Source organism: Bemisia tabaci, chromosome 3 (assembly GCF_918797505.1).
Source record: "Bemisia tabaci chromosome 3, PGI_BMITA_v3".
NCBI lineage: Eukaryota > Metazoa > Arthropoda > Insecta > Hemiptera > Aleyrodidae > Bemisia > Bemisia tabaci.
In genome coordinates, this window is record NC_092795.1 from 32,555,457 (window position 1) to 32,578,814 (window position 23,358).

Here is a 23,358-nt window from a genome sequence, read left to right on the forward strand (position 1 = left end):
TTGGGCCACTTGGCTCTCATTCCTTGACTTTTTCAGGTTTTTTTTTTCTTGGCTCATATTTTTCTTTACAATGGAAAAAAAACACACTGGATCTCGAGTCCAGACTCTTGAAAACATTGACAAGAAAAAGGACTCTTGATTCAATCAGATTTAAGCTTAAATCAAAAGGAAATCCGCTCAAATTAAGAAGCTTGGTTCTTGATTTAAGCTTAAATCTGATTGAATCTAGAGTATTTTTTCTTGTTGATGTTTTAAAGAGTCTGGACTCTAGATCCAATGTGTTTTTTTTTTCCAGTGTAGACTTTTCCTAGTTTTCTACATTTCTTTGACTGTGGTCATCCAGAGTGGAGAAGAAGGGGCGAGCATCTTACCTGTTGAAACACCCGAGGGATATAAACATGCCCAGCTTGTCAACCAGAAAATCGACTCGAAACGAGAACACCTGTGATCCGTGAAGCACCCGCGCGATTATCCTCGAAAAAAGCGACTGCATTACGCTTCAGATTTCTCGCCGATTCGGATCCGAGGATTGACTCATGTCCACCACTTGAGACACTTCCGATCGGAACTAGTGACGTCACCGTTATCGTAGCGTAACGTACTCGAGGTGTGCCCGGCGATTCATTCATGAAACGCCGCTCTGGCTACTTGTGAATGAAACACGTGGGATCCACGAGTAGTGAAAGCTCGAGTCACTCCGCGGAGAAAGGTTCGGGGCGGGAGCTTTACTCGAGAGGAAACGGAGAAAAAACTGGCCTGACATTTGGACGTACTTCTGTCGAACGGAACTGTGTGCATTAAGACATGAGCCCTGAGATCCATAAGAATATATGCATAACAGGGCTCACGTCAAAATGCACATAGTTTCGTAGGGCAGAAATACGTCCATTTGCTCCTGACCGCGATGAGCCTTTCCCACGACGAATTTCTGGTCTTTATTGGTTCTTCTGAATGTTTATTCGGGCATCGCATAAAGATTGACATGAAAGATTTGAGTTTCAATCGCACTTCTTTTGAAAACTTTCGAGGTATCGAATGACTTACGAGCCGGCGTTGATTACCTCGGGAGCGCAAAAAAAGGAGGGAGTCGGAATGATTCAAAATTTTCAACAGCGAAAGTTATTCGCAGTTATTGACAGCGGTTGGTCCAAATCTTGGGAGCCGTTTGCCAGTAATTGTTTCTTTTTTTAAAATGTGATCCAACTGCGGATTTTTTCTCGCGATCAAATTACGATTGAATTCTTGTCGAATGATGGTGGGTGCCCACCACCGCTTACGGTTAAGTTCGTGACCCGCCGGTACCTACTCGATTGTGAGGCAAGGAATGTCATCGATCATGATTTCGCAGTTTTTGCTTTTCATCCGGAAAAAGTGGAGGGTTAACACACATGAGTACATTATAGTACATATTAGTAGTTACTCATACTCAGGGTAGGGTTGACGACTACCACGGGAAATCATTCGATTCGACGGAGAGTTGACGGTAATTTGGTCGAGGGAGGGGAGCTCATCAAGTGTGAAAGAAAATTCATCGAAGTTTGGTACACATCATTTTGTGCGTTCCATGCCAATCTTAACTATGAGAGGGAAATGCGTTGAAAGTGATGGAGGGACGCTGATAAAATTTCGCTATTAGAATTAACAATTTTAGCATTCCAGATACTACGCAATATGAGCCGTGGTTGGGAACAAGCCAGTAATGGGCTGATCGAGCGTTTACCTTTTGGATTTCGTATGGGAAATGAATTCTGGGCGAGTCACGGAATGAAAATCATCCCACATTCCCCCGACTACAGTGGGTCAGTCATTCCACACTTATCGGCGACAACATTTGCAGACTCAATCGTGGGAACAAATGCCCACGTTTCTTTTCGCTCTGACCGGTGAGATACTAGGCGTATGTATCTTATTTACTCTTCGCTTATACATCATGCATCAGGACACAAGACTAAGCGTGTGTCCCTGGGGACATTTTTTAAATTAAGACGCCTTAGGGGCGGTTTTGGGCTGCCCTCAATGAAAAATTAGAAGTGGATATAAAATTCAAAAGATAAAAGAGAATTCTTGGGAGGCGCCTGGGCCCTTCGTCTTAACCATCCTCCAGGTACCAGACAACAGGGTTCACATGGTGAACCGAGACACTATAATAAGAAGACCTTGTAACAATGATCTAAGTAGTGTAAAGCCCGTATTAGACGATCAAAGTAGAGGCTTCAAAGAGGTTCATCGATGCCTTTCTTGGCCCTCTCATTGGCCAGCGGTTTAAGTCGGGGCAATCGATGAGTCTCTTTGAAGCATCTACTTTGATCGTCTGATACGGGCTTAATCGGGTGGAGCAGAATTACAAATCGGAGTACAACTTTACGCCTTATGATGATTTAATAGCAACATGTTGAGCATGCAGTTCACCAAATAATGACAGATGAATGATGATTATATCGGGGCGAGCACTGTTTTAGGCGAGTTATTGTAAATAGAACTTAGGACTGCTAAAACTAATCGGTCAAATCTTCAGTCATCAGTCATCATAAGGCAAATCTAAACTCTCACTTTCGTAAGATGGTACCTTTTGAAAAAGACAAACACCGAGAGGCAGAAAGTGAAATGTTCGTTACGCGGCAGCGGCCGCGAGGTTCTCTCGTCTTTTCATAACCTTAAAATCGCCGTCACACACGTCATGTCGATCGGACCCTTCGTCGAAGACAACCCGACTCGTCGCCAACGGTTGGGCAAGAACGCGTTCTCGTACGTTGCGCAACGGGAATCGATTTCACTTTAATATTTACAAACAAAAAAAGAAACAATTGCCAGGATAAACCGTCGTGCATAATGCCCTGCTAAAGAGAGAAAAAACCGCGTACGAACATTCGAATGTTGCCAAATTTCCCCAGATAAAACATCTATTACTAAGGAATGTAATGTCAATTTTAGCTTGAAATCGTCGTAAACTGGATATTAAATTGCGGATAAAATTCTCTGAAAAAATCCAAGGAAAAATATTCTCGAGTCTCCCGGAAAATTTGTATTTTATGACAGGAAATCCGGCAACGTCCGAAAGTTCAAACGACGTTTTTCCTTAGCGCGGCGGCATACCGGAATGACATCGCCGATTGTCCCATTGCATTTCGGTCTGGTGGTTCCGAGTCACGAGCCGCCCATGCGAGAGGTTGCAGAAGGCCACGGAGCCCCCTAACCCCTCACCCCACCGTACCGTGGGCGGGGGGCGCAATCGTTTCGAAAAACCCCCGTTGGGGACACCTCCCTCGGCTGCTCTGGCCAGTCGGGTTGTTTTTGCTCTAATTGCTCCCCTCGCGGCGTGTGCAGCGCGCTGGAAAACGAGAGTACGCTAAATGGACGTACCTAAATCAGGAGGAAATATCGAATACCTTAGTGACATGAGCCCCGTAATTGGTGTTTTCTTATGGGTTTAAGGGCGCACGTTACGATGGAGACAGTTCCTTTATATTCGAGTATTCGACAGGACGGGTCGGCTTTCTGCTCCTTCTCGTGATATTTTAATTTCCGACGCAGTTGTCTTTGGATCGCGCGAGGCATTTGCGCTTATTTCTGAAAGGGCGTACGTCCCGAGAAGAGTCGATGAGTGCATAAAGGGAACATACTAGCGTTTGAGAAAATGCAAGTAAAGGAGCAGCGCGGTATTGGTGACTGTGTGGGGGGTTTGTCCTTTTCAAAACAAAGGACAACGTTGTGTTTGCCTCAGTGTGTTAGGTTTCGTTGAAGTTTCCACTTGAGGATCCAAGGCGAGTCTGCCGTGCTAAGGAAGAACGCCGTATGAACATTCGAGAGTTGCCAAATTTCCTTCGACGAAATGTTTATTTATGAGGAAAATTATGAATATTTCCCTAGAAATTTTCAGGAAGTTGGGTGAAATTGCGAACAAAATTACCTGAAAAATTAAAGGAATAATATTTACAAATTTTCCCGAAAATTAGCGATTTGCCAGAGGAAATTTGGCAACGCCTGAAGGCTCATACGGCGTTTTTCATTAGTACGGCAGAGTTGTTGATCAGATCGGTAGCTGTTAGGTATCGGTAGACCCAGACAGGACTACAGGAGATTAGATCAGCATCGGGGTAATTGAGGGGAGGTGAAAAGGTATTTTCTCAATTTCATGCCTGGTTTTATTGCCTCTCGTGTTGATCCTCTCGGCAGAGTGAGACTCATGACAGTGCCAATTTTGATGATTTTGGGGCTTAAATGGAGAATTTCAGGGTTTCCGTGACATGTTGGATTGTGGTGCATGGGTGCAGAAATTTTCCAGTCACGCGATAACGATCGCGTGAAAAAATGTGTGGTCTGTGAAAATTTGAGGACCAGCTCGCGGTATCGTTTAAGCCGCTGTGAATTTTGCTCGTTTTTCTCAAATTCAAGGCTATTTGTTAAATAAAGACAAAAGAGGTCGTAACTTCGAAATTTTTGGGGAAAAGGGTTTTTTAAAAATAGAAAGTCCACTGGTCAGTTCGAAAAATATGGAGGTCAGAGGCAAAGGACTCTCTGCACCCTAACTTTGGCGAGGCATTATCAAATTGAAAATTATGACCTCCGCTTAAAATCTGCCACTGGTGAATGAGAAAATAGAGGATTTGGTTGGACTCTTGGAAAATTTCCATGATCTACAAATTACGGGAACGATCTCATTTGAATCAGTGAGTTCAAAAACACACCAACTCGGTGACTTGAAACTGCTCAGTTTTCATAAGAGACGGTCAATTTTCATGAAAGTCATTGAAGCTAGCGCATCTGTTCCAACTTGGACCTTTAAAATGCCCTTAAATGCTTGTATTTCAGCACCGAAAATCTCTTCCTCGGACTATAATGTCTTCATTTACTGTTCGGTTTCGTGTGTGTCTCGATTCTTTTCATTTTTCCGAGTTGTTGTGTTTTCGTTCTCACCGATTCATTTATTAGCCTACCAAATAGGTCGAAAAGTTTGACGGCTTAGCACTGTTCGTGGTGTCTTCTTGGATCTGCGGATTTCAGCTATTTGAATTATCCGAAGGCGCACCGATACACTGTAAGTAGTCAGGTTGCACGGGGGGGGGGGGGGGGGGGGGCGGCGGCGGCTGGGAGGGTCCTGTGTGCACTGCACTCGAATCTGCTCATCTCCTTCGACGATGCCCTTTTTACGAGTTTCCTCCTCGGACTGGATCCCCCTGGTTCTCCCCTCATTTCGTAGCTCGTCAGATGATGAATGATGCACTTGCGATGATGATGCGCCCCGCGGGACACGCCGATGACCACGGCCAAAGCCTCTTTCTTCCTCAGTCGTTGCCGAATGGGCCGCTCAATTAAGGTCGAAAAATCGGTGGAGCGACATCGAATAGACCCACGGCTCATCAAAATTTCAGGCAAAAGTCCGAGGGAAAACTCCCAATATCAAAAAGAGATAGAGAGGGGGGTTTGTGTAATGATTCCGGGTCAGATTCCGTCTTTCCAATATTTCGTGAGAAAAATTAAATTAGGTACAACAATTTGATTTTTTTAATTTTTTGTTTGTTTTGTTTTGTTTTGTTTTTTTAAATCACACCTTCAAATCAAATTAGGTACAATTTGATTTTTTTAATTTTTTTTTTTTTTTTTTTTTTTTTTTTTTTTAAATCACACCTCCGAAAACAGGCCAAAATCTGGTGTCAAAGACAATCGATTGTAATTTTTTAAGATGGAACATCTTCCTCGCCGAGTATTACTATTCTACTAATTTGTAAAATAATTTTCAAAATAGAAAATTTTCCGAACAAATTTCACGATTAAAAATCTCGTTGAATCTAACGAAGAGCTTTAGAATTGAACATTTATGATGATTCCCTTTCAACATTTCAAAACTGAGTTTTCCCTCTTTTTGGGCTTCTCACGGCAACCTGAAAGCTGCGAGGAAGTTCGGCGGAATTTCGTCAAATTTCGCATCACTGCTCGGGGGCCATGACAGAAGGTGATGATGTGTGATATCACCGCGTTTCATATTTGCGGCATTAGGGCGCGCCACGGTCGCCGGTGCCTGGACCCGTCTCCGACGGGCGACCCCGGGAAGAGCCGGGCACAGCCGGAGCCGAAGCCGGGCGTGTGCCAAGAAATGTTAATGATAACTGTAATTGAAAGCGGTCCTCAGTCCGAGTCGCGGGAAATAGACGAATCACTATTTACATACATATTTATATTTTACATTTTTACCCCAGGGCTGGAGCCGGTGCCCGAGTGAAGAGCACCACTTCTCCCAGCCCCAATCTCCGCTGTCAACCACGCCCGACGCTCCTCAGTTTCCGGTAACTTTTTTACGGGTCGCGTCTAGAATTCTTCAATTTTCACATTCTGCGAGAATTTTACCTCCATTTCTGGTGACAAATCCCGGTTAAAATCTCAAAAGTCAGAGACTTATGAAATGGTCCGAATAATTTCCGGTAACTTTTTCACGCATCGTGTCTAGAATTCTTCAATTTTCACATTCTGCGAGAATTTTACCTCCATTTCTGGTGACAAATCCCGGTTAAAATCTCAAAAGTCACCGATGACTTATGGATATGGTCCAAATGATTTCCGGTAACTTTTTCACGCGTCGTGTCTAGAATTCTTCAATTTTCACATTCTGCGAGAATTTTACCTCCATTTCTGGTGACAAATCCCGGTTAAAATCTCAAAAGTCAGAGACTTATGAAATGGTCCGAATAATTTCCGGTAACTTTTTCACGCATCGTGTCTAGAATTCTTCAATTTTCACATTCTGCGAGAATTATACCTCCATTTCTGGTGACAAATCCCGGTTAAAATCTCAAAAGTCACCGATGACTTATGGATATGGTCCAAATGATTTCCGGTAACTTTTTCACGCGTCGTGTCTAGAATTCTTCAATTTTCACATTCTGCGAGAATTTTACCTCCATTTCTGGTGACAAATCCGGTTAAAATCTCAAAAGTCAGAGACTTATGAAATGGTCCGAATAATTTCCGGTAACTTTTTCACGCATCGTGTCTAGAATTCTTCAATTTTCACATTCTGCGAGAATTTTACCTCCATTTCTGGTGACAAATCCCGGTTAAAATCTCAAAAGTCACCGATGACTTATGGATATGGTCCAAATGATTTCCGGTAACTTTTTCACGCGTCGTGTCTAGAATTCTTCAATTTTCGTATTCTGCGAGAAGTTCTTCCTGTACCCCCATTTTTGGAGACGAATCCTGCTTAACATCTCAAAAGTCAGAAACTTATGATACGGTCCAAATAATTTCCGGTAACTTTTTCACGCGTCGTGTCCAGAATTCTTCAATTTTCGTATTCTGCGAGAAGTTCTTCCTTCACCCCCATTTTTGGAGACGAATCCTGGCTAAAATCTCAAAATTCAGAGACCAGACGAATCTTATTGTTCGGTACAATCTCAAAAGTCAGAAACTTTTGAAATGGTCCAAATAATTTCCGGTAACGTTTTTACGCATCGTGTCAGCTAGGATTCTTCAATTTTCACATTCTGCGAGAGTTTCTTCCTTTACCCCTCATTTTTGGAGACGAATCCTGGCTAAAATCTCAAAAGTCAGAGAGACCAGACGAATCTTATTGTTAGGTAAAATCTAATAAATCATAAGCCCCGAAGCTTGAAATGGTCCGTAAGAGAATTGAGCGTCGAAAAACTTCAAACGGAGATCTCAAGAGGCCGCTTTTATTCTTTCGCAATTGAGACGTTGGGTACAGAAAGGGCATTTCTTGGTTGCGGTGTTTCAGAATGACCACTGTTAATTCAAATTTTAGAGGAAAAACTATTGCGTGAATTTTCTGGAATTTTTCGTTTTTAGCATTGTTCAGTCCTTAAGAAAATGCTTTATGTTTCAACCAACTCCAGGCATTTGCTTTGCTTGTAATGGATGAACAAGCGTTAGTAAAGATTCAGAGACATCGCAACCAAGAAATGCCCTTTCTGCACTTAACGCTTTCAATTCTTGCGTAAGTGAGAAGTTATCGTATTTTAGTCCCAGGTAACGGGATACTCCAGTATATATAACCTGACGCAACAGGACAGCTTCACGCTTGGAGACTTCCTACGTTACGCATGTGCCGTGTTTATGTATATTTAAGGACATGGAAATTTCAACCTCGGATCTTCTGAAAGTGGTAGATGAACGACGACAAAATACTGGGAAACATTGTTGTTCAAATAAAAAAATAATTTTTATTGGAAAATTCCCGCAACAGAAATGGGGAGAAGTCAAACTGTTGAAAAAGTTAATATTTTGAGAAAAATATCTGCAGGAGGTTCTTCATGATTCAGAAGATCAATTTTCTCAGAAAACCAACAGCCCAGGTGGGAAGGAACACAGGATTCTTTCAAACATGAGCAACTTAACTAAAATTTTGGAAAAAATATTGGGAGAAATGTCTAGCACCTTCCCGCCTAAAACAATGCGGAATAATTGCATTATTTCTGGGAATTTTTCGCTTAAACCACATCCCAGCGATTCCTAAATGTGTTACCGCACAATTCTATGAAACCAAACGAACTTCTTCGCTCCTCCAATGAAAGGTGTTGAATGATAATTGTCGAAGCAAAGAACACAAACTGTCCTTCATTATAATTCACTAACGTTTTTTGGTTTTCCCCCACTTAAATTGCCTTCCTTTATACAGCTTTAATTTTTCCTTCTTTCTTCAATTTATTTTTTTTCTTCATTAATATTCCTCGCTCAGTTTTTTAAATCCTCACATTTGTTAATTACTTGTCATTTAGTCCAAAGATGAAGATTTGAGGAGAAAAGCAACAAAAATTAAACTAATCAAGATGCATCAATGCATCATCGCGTGTATGGCGTTTCCTGAAGGACACCGAAAGATATCGGTGAGCAGTGGCGTGGCGTGAATTACGATATATCGATTGTTATGCCATTTAAACCTATGGAAAAGGATCGATAAATAGGGTGTTCGCAGCGAACACCTTAATAATCGATTCTTTACCGTAGATTTAAATGGCATAACAATCGATATATCGCAATTCACGCCACGCCACTGGTGAAGGCGTGGATTCAACAAGATAGCGGGATGACACAAAGCAAACCGAGACAGGAAGCGGGACTCCACATTAGTTTTCCACTCAACTGTTTATCTGCGGTTTTAGCGGACCTAGTTTTTTTCGTTCAAACACACCGCACAGTTCTAAATTCGCGTTGAGATGCGATAAGCACAAAAATTATGATGAATCGGAACGGAAATCAACCCCACATTTGCGGTGCCAACTCGACATGAACATATTATCGTGGAATTCAAAACTTACCCTCTAACTACCTTAAAGCAATGCCGATTCAAAACTCACCTGTAACAAAAAGAAAAAATGAAACATTAATTTTTGTTTAACATTAGAAATGATCGTTATAAGACGAGCACACCTACACAGTTTCACTCGTAAAAATAGGCAAAAGAAGAAAAACGACACCACAGGCCATAGTCGTTCTAGACAAGTTCAAGGGCTTTTGAAAGTTTGTTTTTACATGAGTCTTTGTAAAGAAAATACAAAAAACTAGTAAATGTACAGTATGATGAGAAGATTTTTCGGCGCTAAAAGTGAATTTGCCAGTGTTGCCATAATTTATCCATCTTTAAATTCCCTGAATTTCTATTTCTGCTTCTCCAAGACTACAAAATCTTCGGATCCCCTGACTTTCCCTGACATTCAAAGAAAACTTCCACTGTGATATTCTCCCTTTAAATTACATGCACCTCTGCAAAACTCTAAACACATTAAAATCCCTGACTTTCCGTGTGGATTCCCTGATTTTCCCGGTCGCCGCAAATTCCCTGACTTTCCCGGTTTTCCAGACGCCCCGAACCCTGGTTCGATTTGACCAAGAAAACTCCAATTTTTCTCGGTGCTCTGGTGCTGGGAACTTACACTTGCTCAACGATTGTCCCTTCTCGAGAGTCCTGCCTCGGGAGACTCATGGCTTGTCACGTCATACATACGTCATAAGTCACCTGCATTATGCAACACAACGCAACGGAGCGCATCGAAATCGGAAAGTCCACGGCGCGGAAAAAAACAAATCCAAAAACGGAGAAAATTCCCGGAAGGGAGTGGTGACTCCCGACGGAAAACTCCGAAAGGGGGGCGCTAATAACGGGCGGTGAGTCCGAGCTGGGGGCCTAGATAATCCCCGGGGACGAGGGGGGAGAGGGGGGAGTGGTCAGGTTGACCCTCGCGAAATATGGTTACGGCTAATTTTCCGCGATTTCCCAATAATAATTGCGGACGATTCCATCCGCGGCGCGGCGTCCGTAGCGGCTCCTTGGAGCGCGAGAGGCGGCAAAAGGAGTGCACGACATGCAATGCTGCCAAATTGTACAAAGTTCCATGAATAGTGCATTGTGATTGCTTCGATTTTGAGGGCGACGCGGCAAAGCCGCGAAACGATTACGGACTGCACGACGGCGCACGAGATGCGCAGACGGAAGCAAGGTCACAAGTGCTCGGTGACACTTTTTTACGACGTTGCCAGATAGTGATGGATATTGATAAAAAAAATATACATAAATAATGTTACGATCCAGGTATGTGTTCCGAAAAAGTCAAAGTCAAATAAAAAGTGGATGCGATCTATTAGATGAGGCGTAAAATCAAATGATTGATTATTTCAACTGTTGTGTGTTTTGAAAAGAAGATAGTAGACAAAAACGATGAAACAATGTCCTACAGTTTTTGGGAAGATTTCAAGCATGTTCCCGGACTCTTCAAGCTAAGGAGAATAGAAATATGAGATGGTTACTGAATGCTTCTCAAGAGCCGTCCATAAAATATGTAACCGTCTAAAAGTAAAGGGAACTGTATCTAGGATGGCAATGCTTTAAAAGGCGTGATTTGGGATAAATCGATTGATCTGCCGTTTAAACCTATGGAACAGGCGGGTCGATTGTTGAATCGTTATCGAATGACCTCGATCGATAAAAAGCATTGCCAAGATAGGGATTTATCGATCGAGTTCATTCGATAACGATTCAACAATCAACCTGCTGGATCGATAGACAGGGTGTACGCAACGAACACCTTGACTATCGATTCTTCAGCACAGCTTCAAATGAGGGAAAATCGAAAATCGATCATTCACACTTCGCCACTGGCTGAAATTGCCTCCTCCTGTGGGCGATTGCACATTACATCCGGAATCCGGAATTTTAAACCCCCCCTCTATGATCCCCAAAAATGATGTGACACCGTTTTTGAATTGCCCATTGGGCTAGCGGGCCGAAATAGAAGAAGCGGAAAATGAGGGAACGCAGGGAATCGATTCTTCAGAACAGCTTCAAATGAGGGAAAATCGAAAATCGATCATTCACACTTCGCCACTGGCTGAATTGCCTCCTCTAGAGTCCCTTTAAACTGACAGTCAAGACAACACCCCTTCATGGAGTCACAAACGGGAATACAGATTACACAAATTGAACGTTTTTTGTAATCTTTGATCGGCCCATTCTTAAATTCCTTTCTCCGTTCCTCCTCTCATTCCGTTTGTTCCTTGTCGAACCCTTAATTCCTCGGTCCATTCCAGACCATGATCTTTGCAATTGGAGAAAATGTAATCTTTATTCCCGTATGTGACACTGTGGAGGCCTAAAATACGGCAACCAATCAGAAATGGATTCTTATTGTCTTGACTCTCAGTATAAAGGGACTCTAGCCTCCTCCTGTGGACGATTGCACATTACATCCAGAATCCGGAATTTTAACCCCCCCCCCCCCCTCCATGATCCCCAAAAATGAAGTGACACCGTTTTTGAATTGCCCATTGGGCTAGCGGGCCGAAATAGAAGAAGCGGAAAATGAGGGAACGCAGGGGATCGATTCTTCACCACAGCTTCAAATGAGGGAAAATCGGAAATCGATCGTTCACACTTCGCCACTGGCTGAATTCCCTCCTCTAGAGTCCCTTTATACAAAGAGTCAAGACAACATCCCCTCATGGAGTCACAAACGGGAATGCTAGCCTCCTCCTGTGGACGATTGCACATTACATCCGGAATCCGGAATTTTAAAGCCCCCCTCTATGATCCTCAAAAATGATGTGACACCGTTTTCGAATTGCCCATTGGGCTAGCGGGCCGAAATAGAGGAAGCGGAAAATAATAAGGAATCGCAGGGGCGACAGGGCAACCCGGTGGCGGAGGGTGGAGCAGGAGAGACCGAGGGAGGTAGGGTCGGTGGGGAATCGCGGATGATGCGTGCTCGTTGCGGAAGAGACGCGGTTACGGCGGAACGCGGCGGCATCGCGGATCCGCAATGGATCAGGCGCCCACCGCCGGGCAGCAGGTCGCTTTACCTCCCAACCCCTCCCCTCATCCAGTCGACCGCGAAAAGCGCGCCAAACTTATTCGCGAGACACATTGGAAACCACGGCACGGCGCTAAATAGTGAGGTCGTTATCGCAGCCTCCGTGCCGCTGATAACATCACTAGCGCCACGCTGTTAGTAGGGTAGCAACAGGGAAACTTTAACAGCAACACGGGCAGAATGTCTACAAAAACAGGCTGGTCAAAAGTCAGTACTTTTACAGTAGGTACTTTTTCAGTGCATTCCCGAGAAATCCAGTGCCTTTTCAGTACCTCCAATTGACGAAATTCGGCAAATTTGAAAAAAAAATTGAATTTCCCGCTCAAATTGCGACAAAAATGACACAAAAATGAAAAAATTCCGGACCATCTTGCGGAATTCCGCTCTTCATCAGTACTTCCGGACCGCCCTGAAAAAATCATGACTTTTTCCGGACTTTCCGGACTTGAAGACACCCTGCACGGGAAATTAAATCGTTGGATTTTAGGAACATATGTTGTCTTCAAGCAGAGTTCAGTAGCCATAAGTGTGAAGGTATTCGGGGCGTTTTTGAAAAAAAAGAAAAAAAACGAAAATTTTTACTATTAAAAAAAATTAATTCTCCTATGGTGAGAACATAAAATTCTATGACGAAAGTTTATCTTCTAGAATGATCTTACCTGAAAATAGGAAAAACTGCGGTGTTTTAAGAATTGGCCTGCCATTATGAATAAACAAGAACGACATACACGGACACTCTAACGGACACTTATCGGTCCTCATTGTGTGAGTATTTTGGGAGGCGCAATTATGTCTTGCGCAATACGTTATACTGTGCGTGATTATGTTGAGTGGCAGGATAAGATGACTTCAAATAAATATTTATTTTCCGAACTTTGTATATAATCCGAAGACAAAAGTGGCCGATTTATTTTTAGAACAATCCACCAAAATAAACAATGAACAGAAAGAGCCGTATGCAAAAACGACATTTTTCGCCCCCCCACTAAAACTTATTCAAACTTCGTCTATCAGTTACTAATACTGGAGCGCTTCTCTCCCCAAATTTTCAGACCCCCAAAAAATTTTGGGGGGGCGCTAGGGGGGGTGGAAGTCAAAACCTGGGACCCTCGATATCTTTCGAACGAAACAAGATATTGAGGCCCGGTTTGGACGAAAAATCGTCTAAAATTGCATACTTTAAGATTCTAAAGGTCAAAATCCCAAAATTAAATTTTTAACTTAACTTATGTGCTTTTTTTCAGTTTTTGAGGAAAAACAATTTCTTTTAAACGGATTAAACTGAAATTTCACATTTTTTGATTTGAACCAAAACCAGTTTTTTAAATTGTTCGTCTTTTTCCGCATCCAACGAGTGGTCGTATAAGCTGGGGAACCGAACGGTTCCGGAGTTATGATCGATTGAAGTTTCCGCTCAACGCGCGCCGACCGATTTTTGCGCGCAAAAAAGTCGGATTTGACTGTTATTAAATCAGATTTAATGTTCAAACTGAGCAAAATGCATTATTAGGGACTCTTGAGGGTCGCTGAGTCCAGAAATTACAGATACTTCCAAAAAATTCACGTTTTTAAAATTACAGCTCCGTACAGGACCACTGAGCGGCCGGTTGGCGCTCAGTGGGCCTCTAAAATAGCGCTACGGAGCTGTAATTTTAAAAACGTGAATTTTTTGGAAGTATCTGTAATTTCTGGACTCAGCGACCCTCAAGAGTCCCTAATAATGCATTTTGCTCAGTTTGAACATTAAATCTGATTTAATAACAGTCAAATCCGACTTTTTTGCGCGCGAAAATCGGTCGGCGCGCGTTGAGCGGAAACTTCAATCGATCATAACTCCGGAACCGTTCGGTTCTCCAGCTTATACGACCACTCGTTGGATGCGGAAAAAGACGAACAATTTAAAAAACTGGTTTTGGTTCAAATCAAAAAATGTGAAATTTCAGTTTAATCCGTTTAAAAGAAATTGTTTTTCCTCAAAAACTGAAAAAAAGCACATAAGTTACGTTAAAAATTTAATTTTGGGATTTTGACCTTTAGAATCTTAAAGTATGCAATTTTAGACGATTTTTCGTCCAAACCGGGCCTCAATATCTTGTTTCGTTCGAAAGATATCGAGGGTCCCAGGTTTTGACTTCCACCCCCCCTAGCGCCCCCCCAAAATTTTTTGGGGGTCTGAAAATTTGGGGAAAGAAGCGCTCCAGTATTAGTAACTGATAGACGAAGTTTGAATAAGTTTTAGTGGGGGGGCGAAAAATGTCGTTTTTGCATACGGCTCTTTGCGTAAGATGCCATGCGAGCTCTTGGTGGTGACTGAGCTCAAGTAGCAGAGGCTTCCGACTTTCCTTCAGAAATATTTTAGAAACGTTTCCTGACTTTTCTCTGACTAAAAAAAAAGGAAATTCCTCGACTAATTTTGGAAAGCTGTACTGTGCCGTGCTCTGTGCGATCTTTTCTGCAAAGTGAAAATTCTCTCAAATCCGGAAAAATTCCATGTTTTTCCGAGGTGTTCCTAATTTTTGCTGCCCTGGAGAATGAGAGATCCTCACGTTTCTGTCAAATATTTTTCACCTTGAGTTTGGTCCCTCAAAAATGATGCGACGAAAAACGAAAAATTGGGTAGTAAGAGCGCTGCATTCAGAAATGACGAAACGACATATGAGAAGACGAGGGTGATGTAAGAATAACATCTCGGTTTTCTTTCAGAGAACACGGCAGATAACAAAGGAATCCGTAGAGTTCCGGTTTTCGCAGAAATCGTGACGACTTTTTAATTCGCAGGCGCATTAATGCGAGCTGCTCGGTGCATTCAAGAATGCACGTTGATAATGTATGCGACACTCGAAAATGCACCCGCGCAATTCCTGAGGCTCATATCCGTGGGATTGTTCTTTGCTCCGCTAAAGAGTTGGGTTCAAGGGCTACTCGCAGGTATCAAAGATAAAAAAAACAGAGATCACATCTTCAAATTGCGTCGATGTGACAGTTGCACCTGCCAACTTCGTTGAAAAATTCACTCAGAGTGAGCACAATCAGAAAATTGATACTTAAGTATAAAATAATTTTTTATGATCATTTTGGGAGCAAAAACGACCTAAATTGTAAGACCAGGGGCCAAATTTTGTCGGCTCTTTCACACGCAGTGCAACATCCATCGATGACGATGAGTCCAAACCGCACCACCAGCCAATCAGAAGCGCCAAGCCGGACTTAAGTGCAGTCGAGACTCGTCCTAAGTATATTAAAGTATGGTGGAAGGACCGACATAATTCGGCTCCAGACCGGAGAATGAGCGATTTGAGGTTTTTAGTGGAACAAAACGTGATTTCAGGAAAAATATATCAAAAATTACAGTCTGATATGCAAGAGTGCAGAAAATGCTCCATCACGCGCCTGCTTAGGCGAGAGAAAAAATGGAAAGGCCCCCAAGATGTAAAAGGAGGGGAAAGTTTTTTAAGAGTTAAAAGTAGGAGGTCAAGGCAAAATAGCAGAGAGAGGCCGAGAACATTTTTCTTTAAACTGACGGGGAATTTTGCGGAAAGCCGATGAGAAAATTTGGAAAGCCGGCAGGCGGGCGCTTGAAAATGTGAAAGCTTGGGAGATTCTGAGCACCTGTCAATATGGGAGAAGAATCACTATTCAGACTACTAGAAACCAACCTGTAAAAACTACCCCAATTTTATCAATCAAAAAAGTAACGGTACCAATCCAGTCGGAATTCGTGCGTACTTCGCTGCTCACAATTCACCCACAACAACGTAACTGTCAACACGGTTCGAGACCAGGAAAATCTTGAGACACCTGCAGCAGAAGCCGTTCCGATCACCGATGGAATTCGATGTTTAGATATTATTTATTCAACAGAGGATAGGGTTGCCCTAAAAATCAGTCGATACTCCTTCACTTTCCCACGGTCTAGACGGGGATCTGCATCCACCCAGTGCGTGATATGGGGGGGGGGGGGGGGGCGCTGAGTGCATCGGAGAAAGGTGAAAGGTTGAGAGATCGGATGCACCAGGATGGTCACCCACAGCATCGTTGTGCGTCATCGCCAAATTGTGCAAGGGGTGCGAATTTCCGCGCGAGGGTGCATCGCTTTCGTTGGCACTACTTGAGCCCTGCGCGTAGCATCCCCGTGAGAAATGGTCATCTACGAAAGCGAAAAGGTCCGCGATTCGACAATGGCAAAAAGGGGGCGAAAGGCGTCGAAAAACAAACGGCACAAAGGCATTTACCGTACCCTTTGAGCTTATACACCATGTTGCCGATTTTGAGGGTTAAGAGAGAGCCGCATGGTGTAGAGAACAGTTGGCCATGTTCCCTGTGCGTTAAACCCTTTATAAAATGGAAGCGATCGAAACATAGCAATATTTTTTATTTCTTACAACACGATTACGGATCATAAAGTCTGGAACTTTAAAATTGATTTTATGAAAATCAGCAATTTTATTTTATTCTTTGGCGGATACGCTGATTCCTAAATCAGATAATAGTGGACCATATGAGGGAGTAAGCAATAAAGCACCTTCGTAAATTTCTCCTCCTTTAAAGTTTGCGTAGGACGCAGCAGGCACACTGAAGGTATTGAAAATCAACTCATTGACGAGCAATTAGTGCGTACACGCATTTTACATTAGAGTCTGTCACTGTAAATCATTAGCTTTCAAGTAGAAAAATTTAAAATTGGTCTAATAGCTCGTTTAGAGTGGATTTACGTGTTTCAAAACCACCCGAGATAGGTAAAAATATGTTTGTAGCCTCCGAAATATATCTCCTAAACTCGTCGAGAGAAACAAGCAAACCAGCAAAAATCCCGGGAGAATTTCCAATTTTTTCAAAAATTCCGGATATAGTTCCGAAGATTGTCAAATTAGATGAAAAAATCATCAAATTTGAACAAATGATCGGTAAATTGAAAAACCCCCGAAATTTCAATGTAATTCCGTGAAAAGCTAAAACTTCCGGAAAAAGTTCCGGAAAGTTGCAAAAGTTCCGAAAATCGGAATCACTTCCGGAAAATGGCAGCACTGAATTTCTTTGGTGCTCGAGAAGAAACACGGAAGATGGAGCACAGGAAATCTTTGACAAAAATGACAACATCGCACCATCGAATTGGCAACCCCTTTAACGGACGTTTTGGCTCCTGGCGGCCGCTGTGCAAAAGGTGCTAATCCAGATGAATCGGTTGAAATTAAAACCCAACGAATCCACTTCATGAGGATCCCTGAGCACCAGACGAATGCCTTAATTCTAGGGTCCACCGGATCATCGACATGTTCCATTCTCACATCTACCGATTCAGATCCTGATGGACCCGCCTCCCGCCTGCGAATCTACCGCACAAAAAGGTGTGTTTATCCGCAAAAAGGGTTTCCGAACCCTTCGATGAAAGGCGTCGACAGACAACGGGACAACGGCTCCCCGATGCCAACTTCAATTTCGCAACCGTTCAGATGATTTATCATTGAAAACCTGACGTTGTCGAATTTTCTCATAAACAAAATTTATTTTTCGGGAAAGATTATAAAAACTTTTCCGCGACGTCTTCAAATATACTCACGATCGAAAAGCGGAGATCACATTTCTATGTCGTTGGATTTGCGTGGTGCAACGACGCGCAGTGGATCGAGTCTGTAGGAGAAGTCGGACAAGTTTTGGAAACTTTCAACGCTTATAACTCCGTTTATACAAAACTTTGAAGTTCTGAAAGTGGTTCCATTGGTTTCCTCGTGAAATTTTCTTTAGAACGCACCCCTCAGAGTTGAAAATGTGAGGAAATAAACATCGAAATTTGCAGTTTAAGTGAAAATGTTATGTCCGACCTCTCTGACTGACTCGATCCACTGCGCGGCGTCTGGATTGTACCTGAAACTACCAGACGAATGCCTTAATTCTAGGGTCCACCGGATCATCGACATGTTCCATTCTCACATCTACCGATTCAGATCCTGATGGACCCGCCTCCCGCCTGCGAATCTACCGCACAAAAAGGTGTGTTTATCCGCAAAAAGGGTTTCCGAACCCTTCGATGAAAGGCGTCGACAGACAACGGGACAACGGCTCCCCGATGCCAACTTCAATTTCGCAACCGTTCAGATGATTTATCATTGAAAACCTGACGTTGTCGAATTTTCTCATAAACAAAATTTATTTTTCGGGAAAGATTATAAAAACTTTTCCGCGACGTCTTCAAATATACTCACGATCGAAAAGCGGAGATCACATTTCTATGTCGTTGGATTTGCGTGGTGCAACGACGCGCAGTGGATCGAGTCTGTAGGAGAAGTCGGACAAGTTTTGGAAACTTTCAACGCTTATAACTCCGTTTATACAAAACTTTGAAGTTCTGAAAGTGGTTCCATTGGTTTCCTCGTGAAATTTTCTTTAGAACGCACCCCTCAGAGTTGAAAATGTGAGGAAATAAACATCAAAATTTGCAGTTTAAGTGAAAATGTTATGTCCGACCTCTCTGACTGACTCGATCCACTGCGCGGCGTCTGGATTGTACCCGAAACTACCGCTAAAGTTTTACCTTAATCTGCGGGCTGATTATTGTAATTGATAGACAAAGCAATGGACAAAGAGGAAAAAAAGGATATGCAGGCGTCCTATTGGTGGAAGCAGGTGGTTGCAATGGACAAAGGACGTAGTTAATAGACTAACTAACGGCAACCCACGAGAGACCCGATAGTTAGTCCATCATTTTCTCCCTTAGTCTATAAGAACTACCAATTTCAACCGATAGGATCGCTCTACACTTCTTATGTCTTCTTGGTCTATAGATTTGTCTATCAATTTCAATAATCGGCCCGCTGATGAGCATTTCTTGGTGCATTTAAATATTCCCAGTGAAAAAACTCCGGGACACGGCCGGATTTATCCTTGCAAAAGCTGTATGGGACGACTTCATTTTTTGTTTGAGTTTCACGAGCTCTTGTGATGATTAGTGACCTAGATCCGAGGGTTCGGTTTTCATCGGAGCTTACAATGTTGTCGACGTCGATGTGGACTAATTGCATCGGACGGATGCCCCCGTCTCGACAGCTTCGAGCCAGAGTCCAGACCGTCGGACGTCGGACGCCCCCGCCGGGTCCATCTTGGCCCCTTTCACGATCTTCGCGGCCAATATTCACTCCGAATCACCGTCAAAATAACACCTCGCCAACCTCTCCCGTCACTCTAATTCACAGCCGATTGGCTAAGTTTCTTCACATTCAAGACCGAGAAATTGCACGTGGAATATTTCCGGGGACTCTCGAGATTAATGAGGAATGATGAGGAATGTGTTAGAATAATTTTATTAGAGCACAGCACTGGAAAAAAAAAAACACATTGGATCTAGAGTCCAGACTCTTAAAAACATCGACAAGAAAAAACAAGCGGGAAAGTTGCGCTCAGGTGTTAGTAAATGTATATTTAGTGGAGAAAGGAAGTATAAACTCCGTCGACTTGGCTGGGAAATGGAAATAAAGCATCAGCTGATAGCAAAAAAAGGTTACCAAAGAAACCATAAACGCGTATTTTTGTTTCCCGAAAATGAGCTCACCGTTGAGCTCATCGGGCGCATTTTTGTTAGGCTTCATTCGAGTTCAACGATCAATTTCGATAAGAATTACTCTACCGCTAAGAAATTTTCTTATAGACAAACGATCGAAACTACCTGCGCATTACGTTAAAAGCATAAAATAAAGTTTTCACAACTTTATTTATTTTAAAAATGGACCCCCCCCCCCCCCCCCCAAAAGCCTACACATCGATGAGCTGGTGCGCCATTTAAACGCATTAGCACTAGTATATTAGTACTCAGAGGCAAGTCGAGATCAAAAAGCGCTGCCTATCGGCTGAGCGCTTAATACTCTTGATTCAATCGGATTTTTGCTTAGATCAAGAACCAAGCCTCTTAATTCGAGCGGATTTCCTTTTGATTTAAGCAAAAATCTGATTGAATCAAGGGTATTTTTTCTTGTCAATGTTTTCAAGAGTCTAGACTCTTGATCCGATGTGTTTTTTTTTCCCAGTGGGAGGCCTTTTTCCGTGGAAAAATTACCGGAGCTTTCCAGGGAACTTTTTCTGAATCATCTTTGGGAGAGACGCATAGGGGGCGTTTTCCGTATCCAACTTTTGCTGGGACGTCTTCACGATAACGAGCGTGGCGTGGGCGGCGCGGCGCGACGGCAGGAATGGCTAATTAATTGTAAAAAAAAATCGGAAACGAGATCTCGAGTGATGATACATAAAGGGCAATTAAACGCTACGACCGACGAGTTGGCACGCGAACGCCAACTTATCGAGCCGCTAATCCGTCGCTCCGTAAATTAATTAATAATATCGATCATCTTTCCAGATAAACGACGTCCATCTATCAAAACCGGTCCTCGTCCCACCACGAGCAGTGGCGTGGCGTGAATAGCGATATATCGATTGTTATGCCATTTAAACCTATGGAAAAAGATCGATAAATAGGGCGTTCGCAGCGAACACCTTAATAATCGATTCTTTACCATAGGTTTAATGGCATAACAATCGATATATCGCAATTCACGCCACGCCACTGACCACGAGTGCAGGGCAGGGGGAGGGAGGTTATTTACAATGTTAGTCCCCTCTTCTCCATCAAAATGTGCATTTACCGGCTCTCAGTGCAGGCATGACGAAGTTCGGAAATTTTCCTGTTCGGAAAAACGGAAGAATTTCCTTTTTCCTTAGACCTGGAGAAAAATTTCCACAGCTTATCTGAATTAAAGTTGAGAACTTGTTGAACGCTCCCGTATGGAGGGTGGAAATCAAAACCTGATAAAAGCCATCAGGTGTTGACAAGACTGCGTGACTGTTTTACTCGTTAACCGGCAATTCAGGAGCCAGAGAGAAACAATTACTGTCATGAAAATAGGACAACAATTTAGGGAAAATTTCCCGATAAAAAGTACGAAGCTACGGCATATTTGTTCCTACACGACAAAGAAAACCGTGTGAACTGTTGGGAAACTCTGATAGCGCTTAGCAAGTTGTGATCTTTCTCTCTTCGTATATAATAATTAAAATAAAATAATTTGGGGTGTCAGGAAGCTTGTTAGATTGACTGCGGCTTACTAAAAATGTTCATGTTGCCAGTGTGACATTTCAAATATAAAAATTCCTCGACCGTTTCCTGGGTTATTCCTAGGCCGTGGAGTCCTGATAATAAATGAGGAAATCAAGTTGATGTATCCATATTGACCGTAAAAAATCCCTGCCTGGTTCGGGCGGAACTAGAACGAATCCGCTAGTGTTTCTTTTCCTTCTTTTTCTTCGGTCAAAAGACGCGGGCACATCAATTACGACCCAAAATCCACACCCGCAACCGACATTTAAAATTCCGCTCGGGTGGAAAAAGTGAACGTGATGGACAAGCGACAAGGCCGTTGTGAAACACTGTCCCTGTCCTGCTGAGGAAAAAGGCCCTAGGACCATTGGAACGTTGCCAAGTTTCCCTGGATAAAATATTTATTTCTGAGAAATGTTGAGAATACATTACGTTGAAACTTTCGAATACGATGGAATAAACTGTGCACTAAATTCCCTCAAAAATTCATCGAAAAAATCCACATTTCCCCCGCAAAATTCGAAGAAGGAAGGGGGAAATTTGGCAACGGCCGGTTGCTCATACGGTGTTTTCCCCCAGCCGGTTCCGAAATTGAGAAAAAGGCCGAGATAGGACCGGAGGGAGGAGGAGACAAAAAGCGGGGTCCGCTTTGGGCCCCTGGCAGCCACAAATGGCCACAATACTAGAGAAAGTGAGACAAGTGGATTAGGCAGCGAAGAAAAACAATGCGGACGTACCTTCCCGCGGGACCTAACTCGAGGAAGTAAAAAAACCTTTTGTCATTTTCCACGCGCTGATGCCAAATGGATAGAGTTCTCCATGAACCGGTTTCTTCGGCAACAACCAGAGACAAGAGACCCTCCACTAGTATCTTGGCCATGGTGAAAGCTTTTACTTTCGGGACTTCAGCATTCTACTGTTGACTTACCTACATGGTTGATGTTTAACAACGTGTTGGCAGTTTCGTTTTGCAAACAAGCCAAAAATGGCGGAAGTTTAGGAAACTTGTTTGGCTCATGACGTCACTCGAAGCTCATCATCGACCATGTAGGTAGGTCAACAGCCGAAATTAGGGTGATGACTGTTGCTCCCTTATAATTGTCCATAAGGAACTGTTGAATGCCCGAAAGTAAAAGCTTCCACCTGTCGCCAAGAGGCCAGTGGAGGGTCTCTTGTCTCTGGCAACAACTTACGTTTCTTGAACTATTAATTTTTGGGCATTTGGACATTTTTGTTAGACATTCGTAAAACTCGGCTTTTAGAGATCGTTATATTGCCTGAATTTTATGTTTTTCGTACCTATTTCCGGTGGACGGTCGCATAAGTCTTTTTTCAAAACAAACAACAAACTGGTTGGTTCTATTGTGCTTGATGGTGTCTCATCGTCAAGAACTTCGGAGGTTTTTCAAACATTTCAAAAGTGAAATATTTTTAGAGGGTGCGCGATTGAAGCCTTGATAGAGGAAAGCTCTTGAATCATGAAGCCACGAGGTGGACTTCCTTCAAGGGGAAAGTCAAGACATCTCTGGTTCTGGTGTTACAAACGGTCAAAAAGAATATGCAATTTTTAACGTAACGCATCGTAACGTAAAGTTAAGTACGTAGTAGATAATCAACTCATTCCCGAACTATTTTCCTCTACTCCATCTCTAATTCCATTCGTTTCCTGTCGTGAGTGCCATTGACTTTCCGGTTCATTACAATTTATAATTTTTTTGGCCGGTGGAAAACGTGATCTGTCTGATTGTGACATCGCGGGGGCCGATCAAGAACGGAGAAATGGTAGCCGATCAGAAATGAACTCCACGCGTCTTAACTTTTCCGATGAAGGGTCTCAACCTGGGAGTCCCTTCTGTAACGGATCGGATGAGCGCCCTAGAGTCCTTAATACTGAGAGTCAAGACAATGTGAATCCATTTCTGATTAGTTCCCGTATTTATAGGCCTTCACTGTGTCACAAACGGG

General features: G+C 42.9%; 1 protein-coding gene across 6 annotated transcripts in view; it reads right to left on the reverse strand.

The window, feature by feature from the left end:
• Positions 1-23,358, reverse strand: part of Hecw (Hecw ubiquitin protein ligase) — a 192,247-nt gene that overhangs the window by 32,260 nt on the left and 136,629 nt on the right. Inside the window, exon 1 of one of the 6 annotated variants that reach the window (XM_019061234.2) lies at positions 372-494. The exons of the other annotated variants lie outside the window; for them this stretch is intronic. Coding sequence (XP_018916779.2) covers positions 372-493 — 122 coding nt within the window. The 5' untranslated portion in view covers position 494. Of the gene's footprint in view, positions 1-371; positions 495-23,358 lie in introns of those variants that run through there. 6 annotated transcript variants of the gene reach the window in all.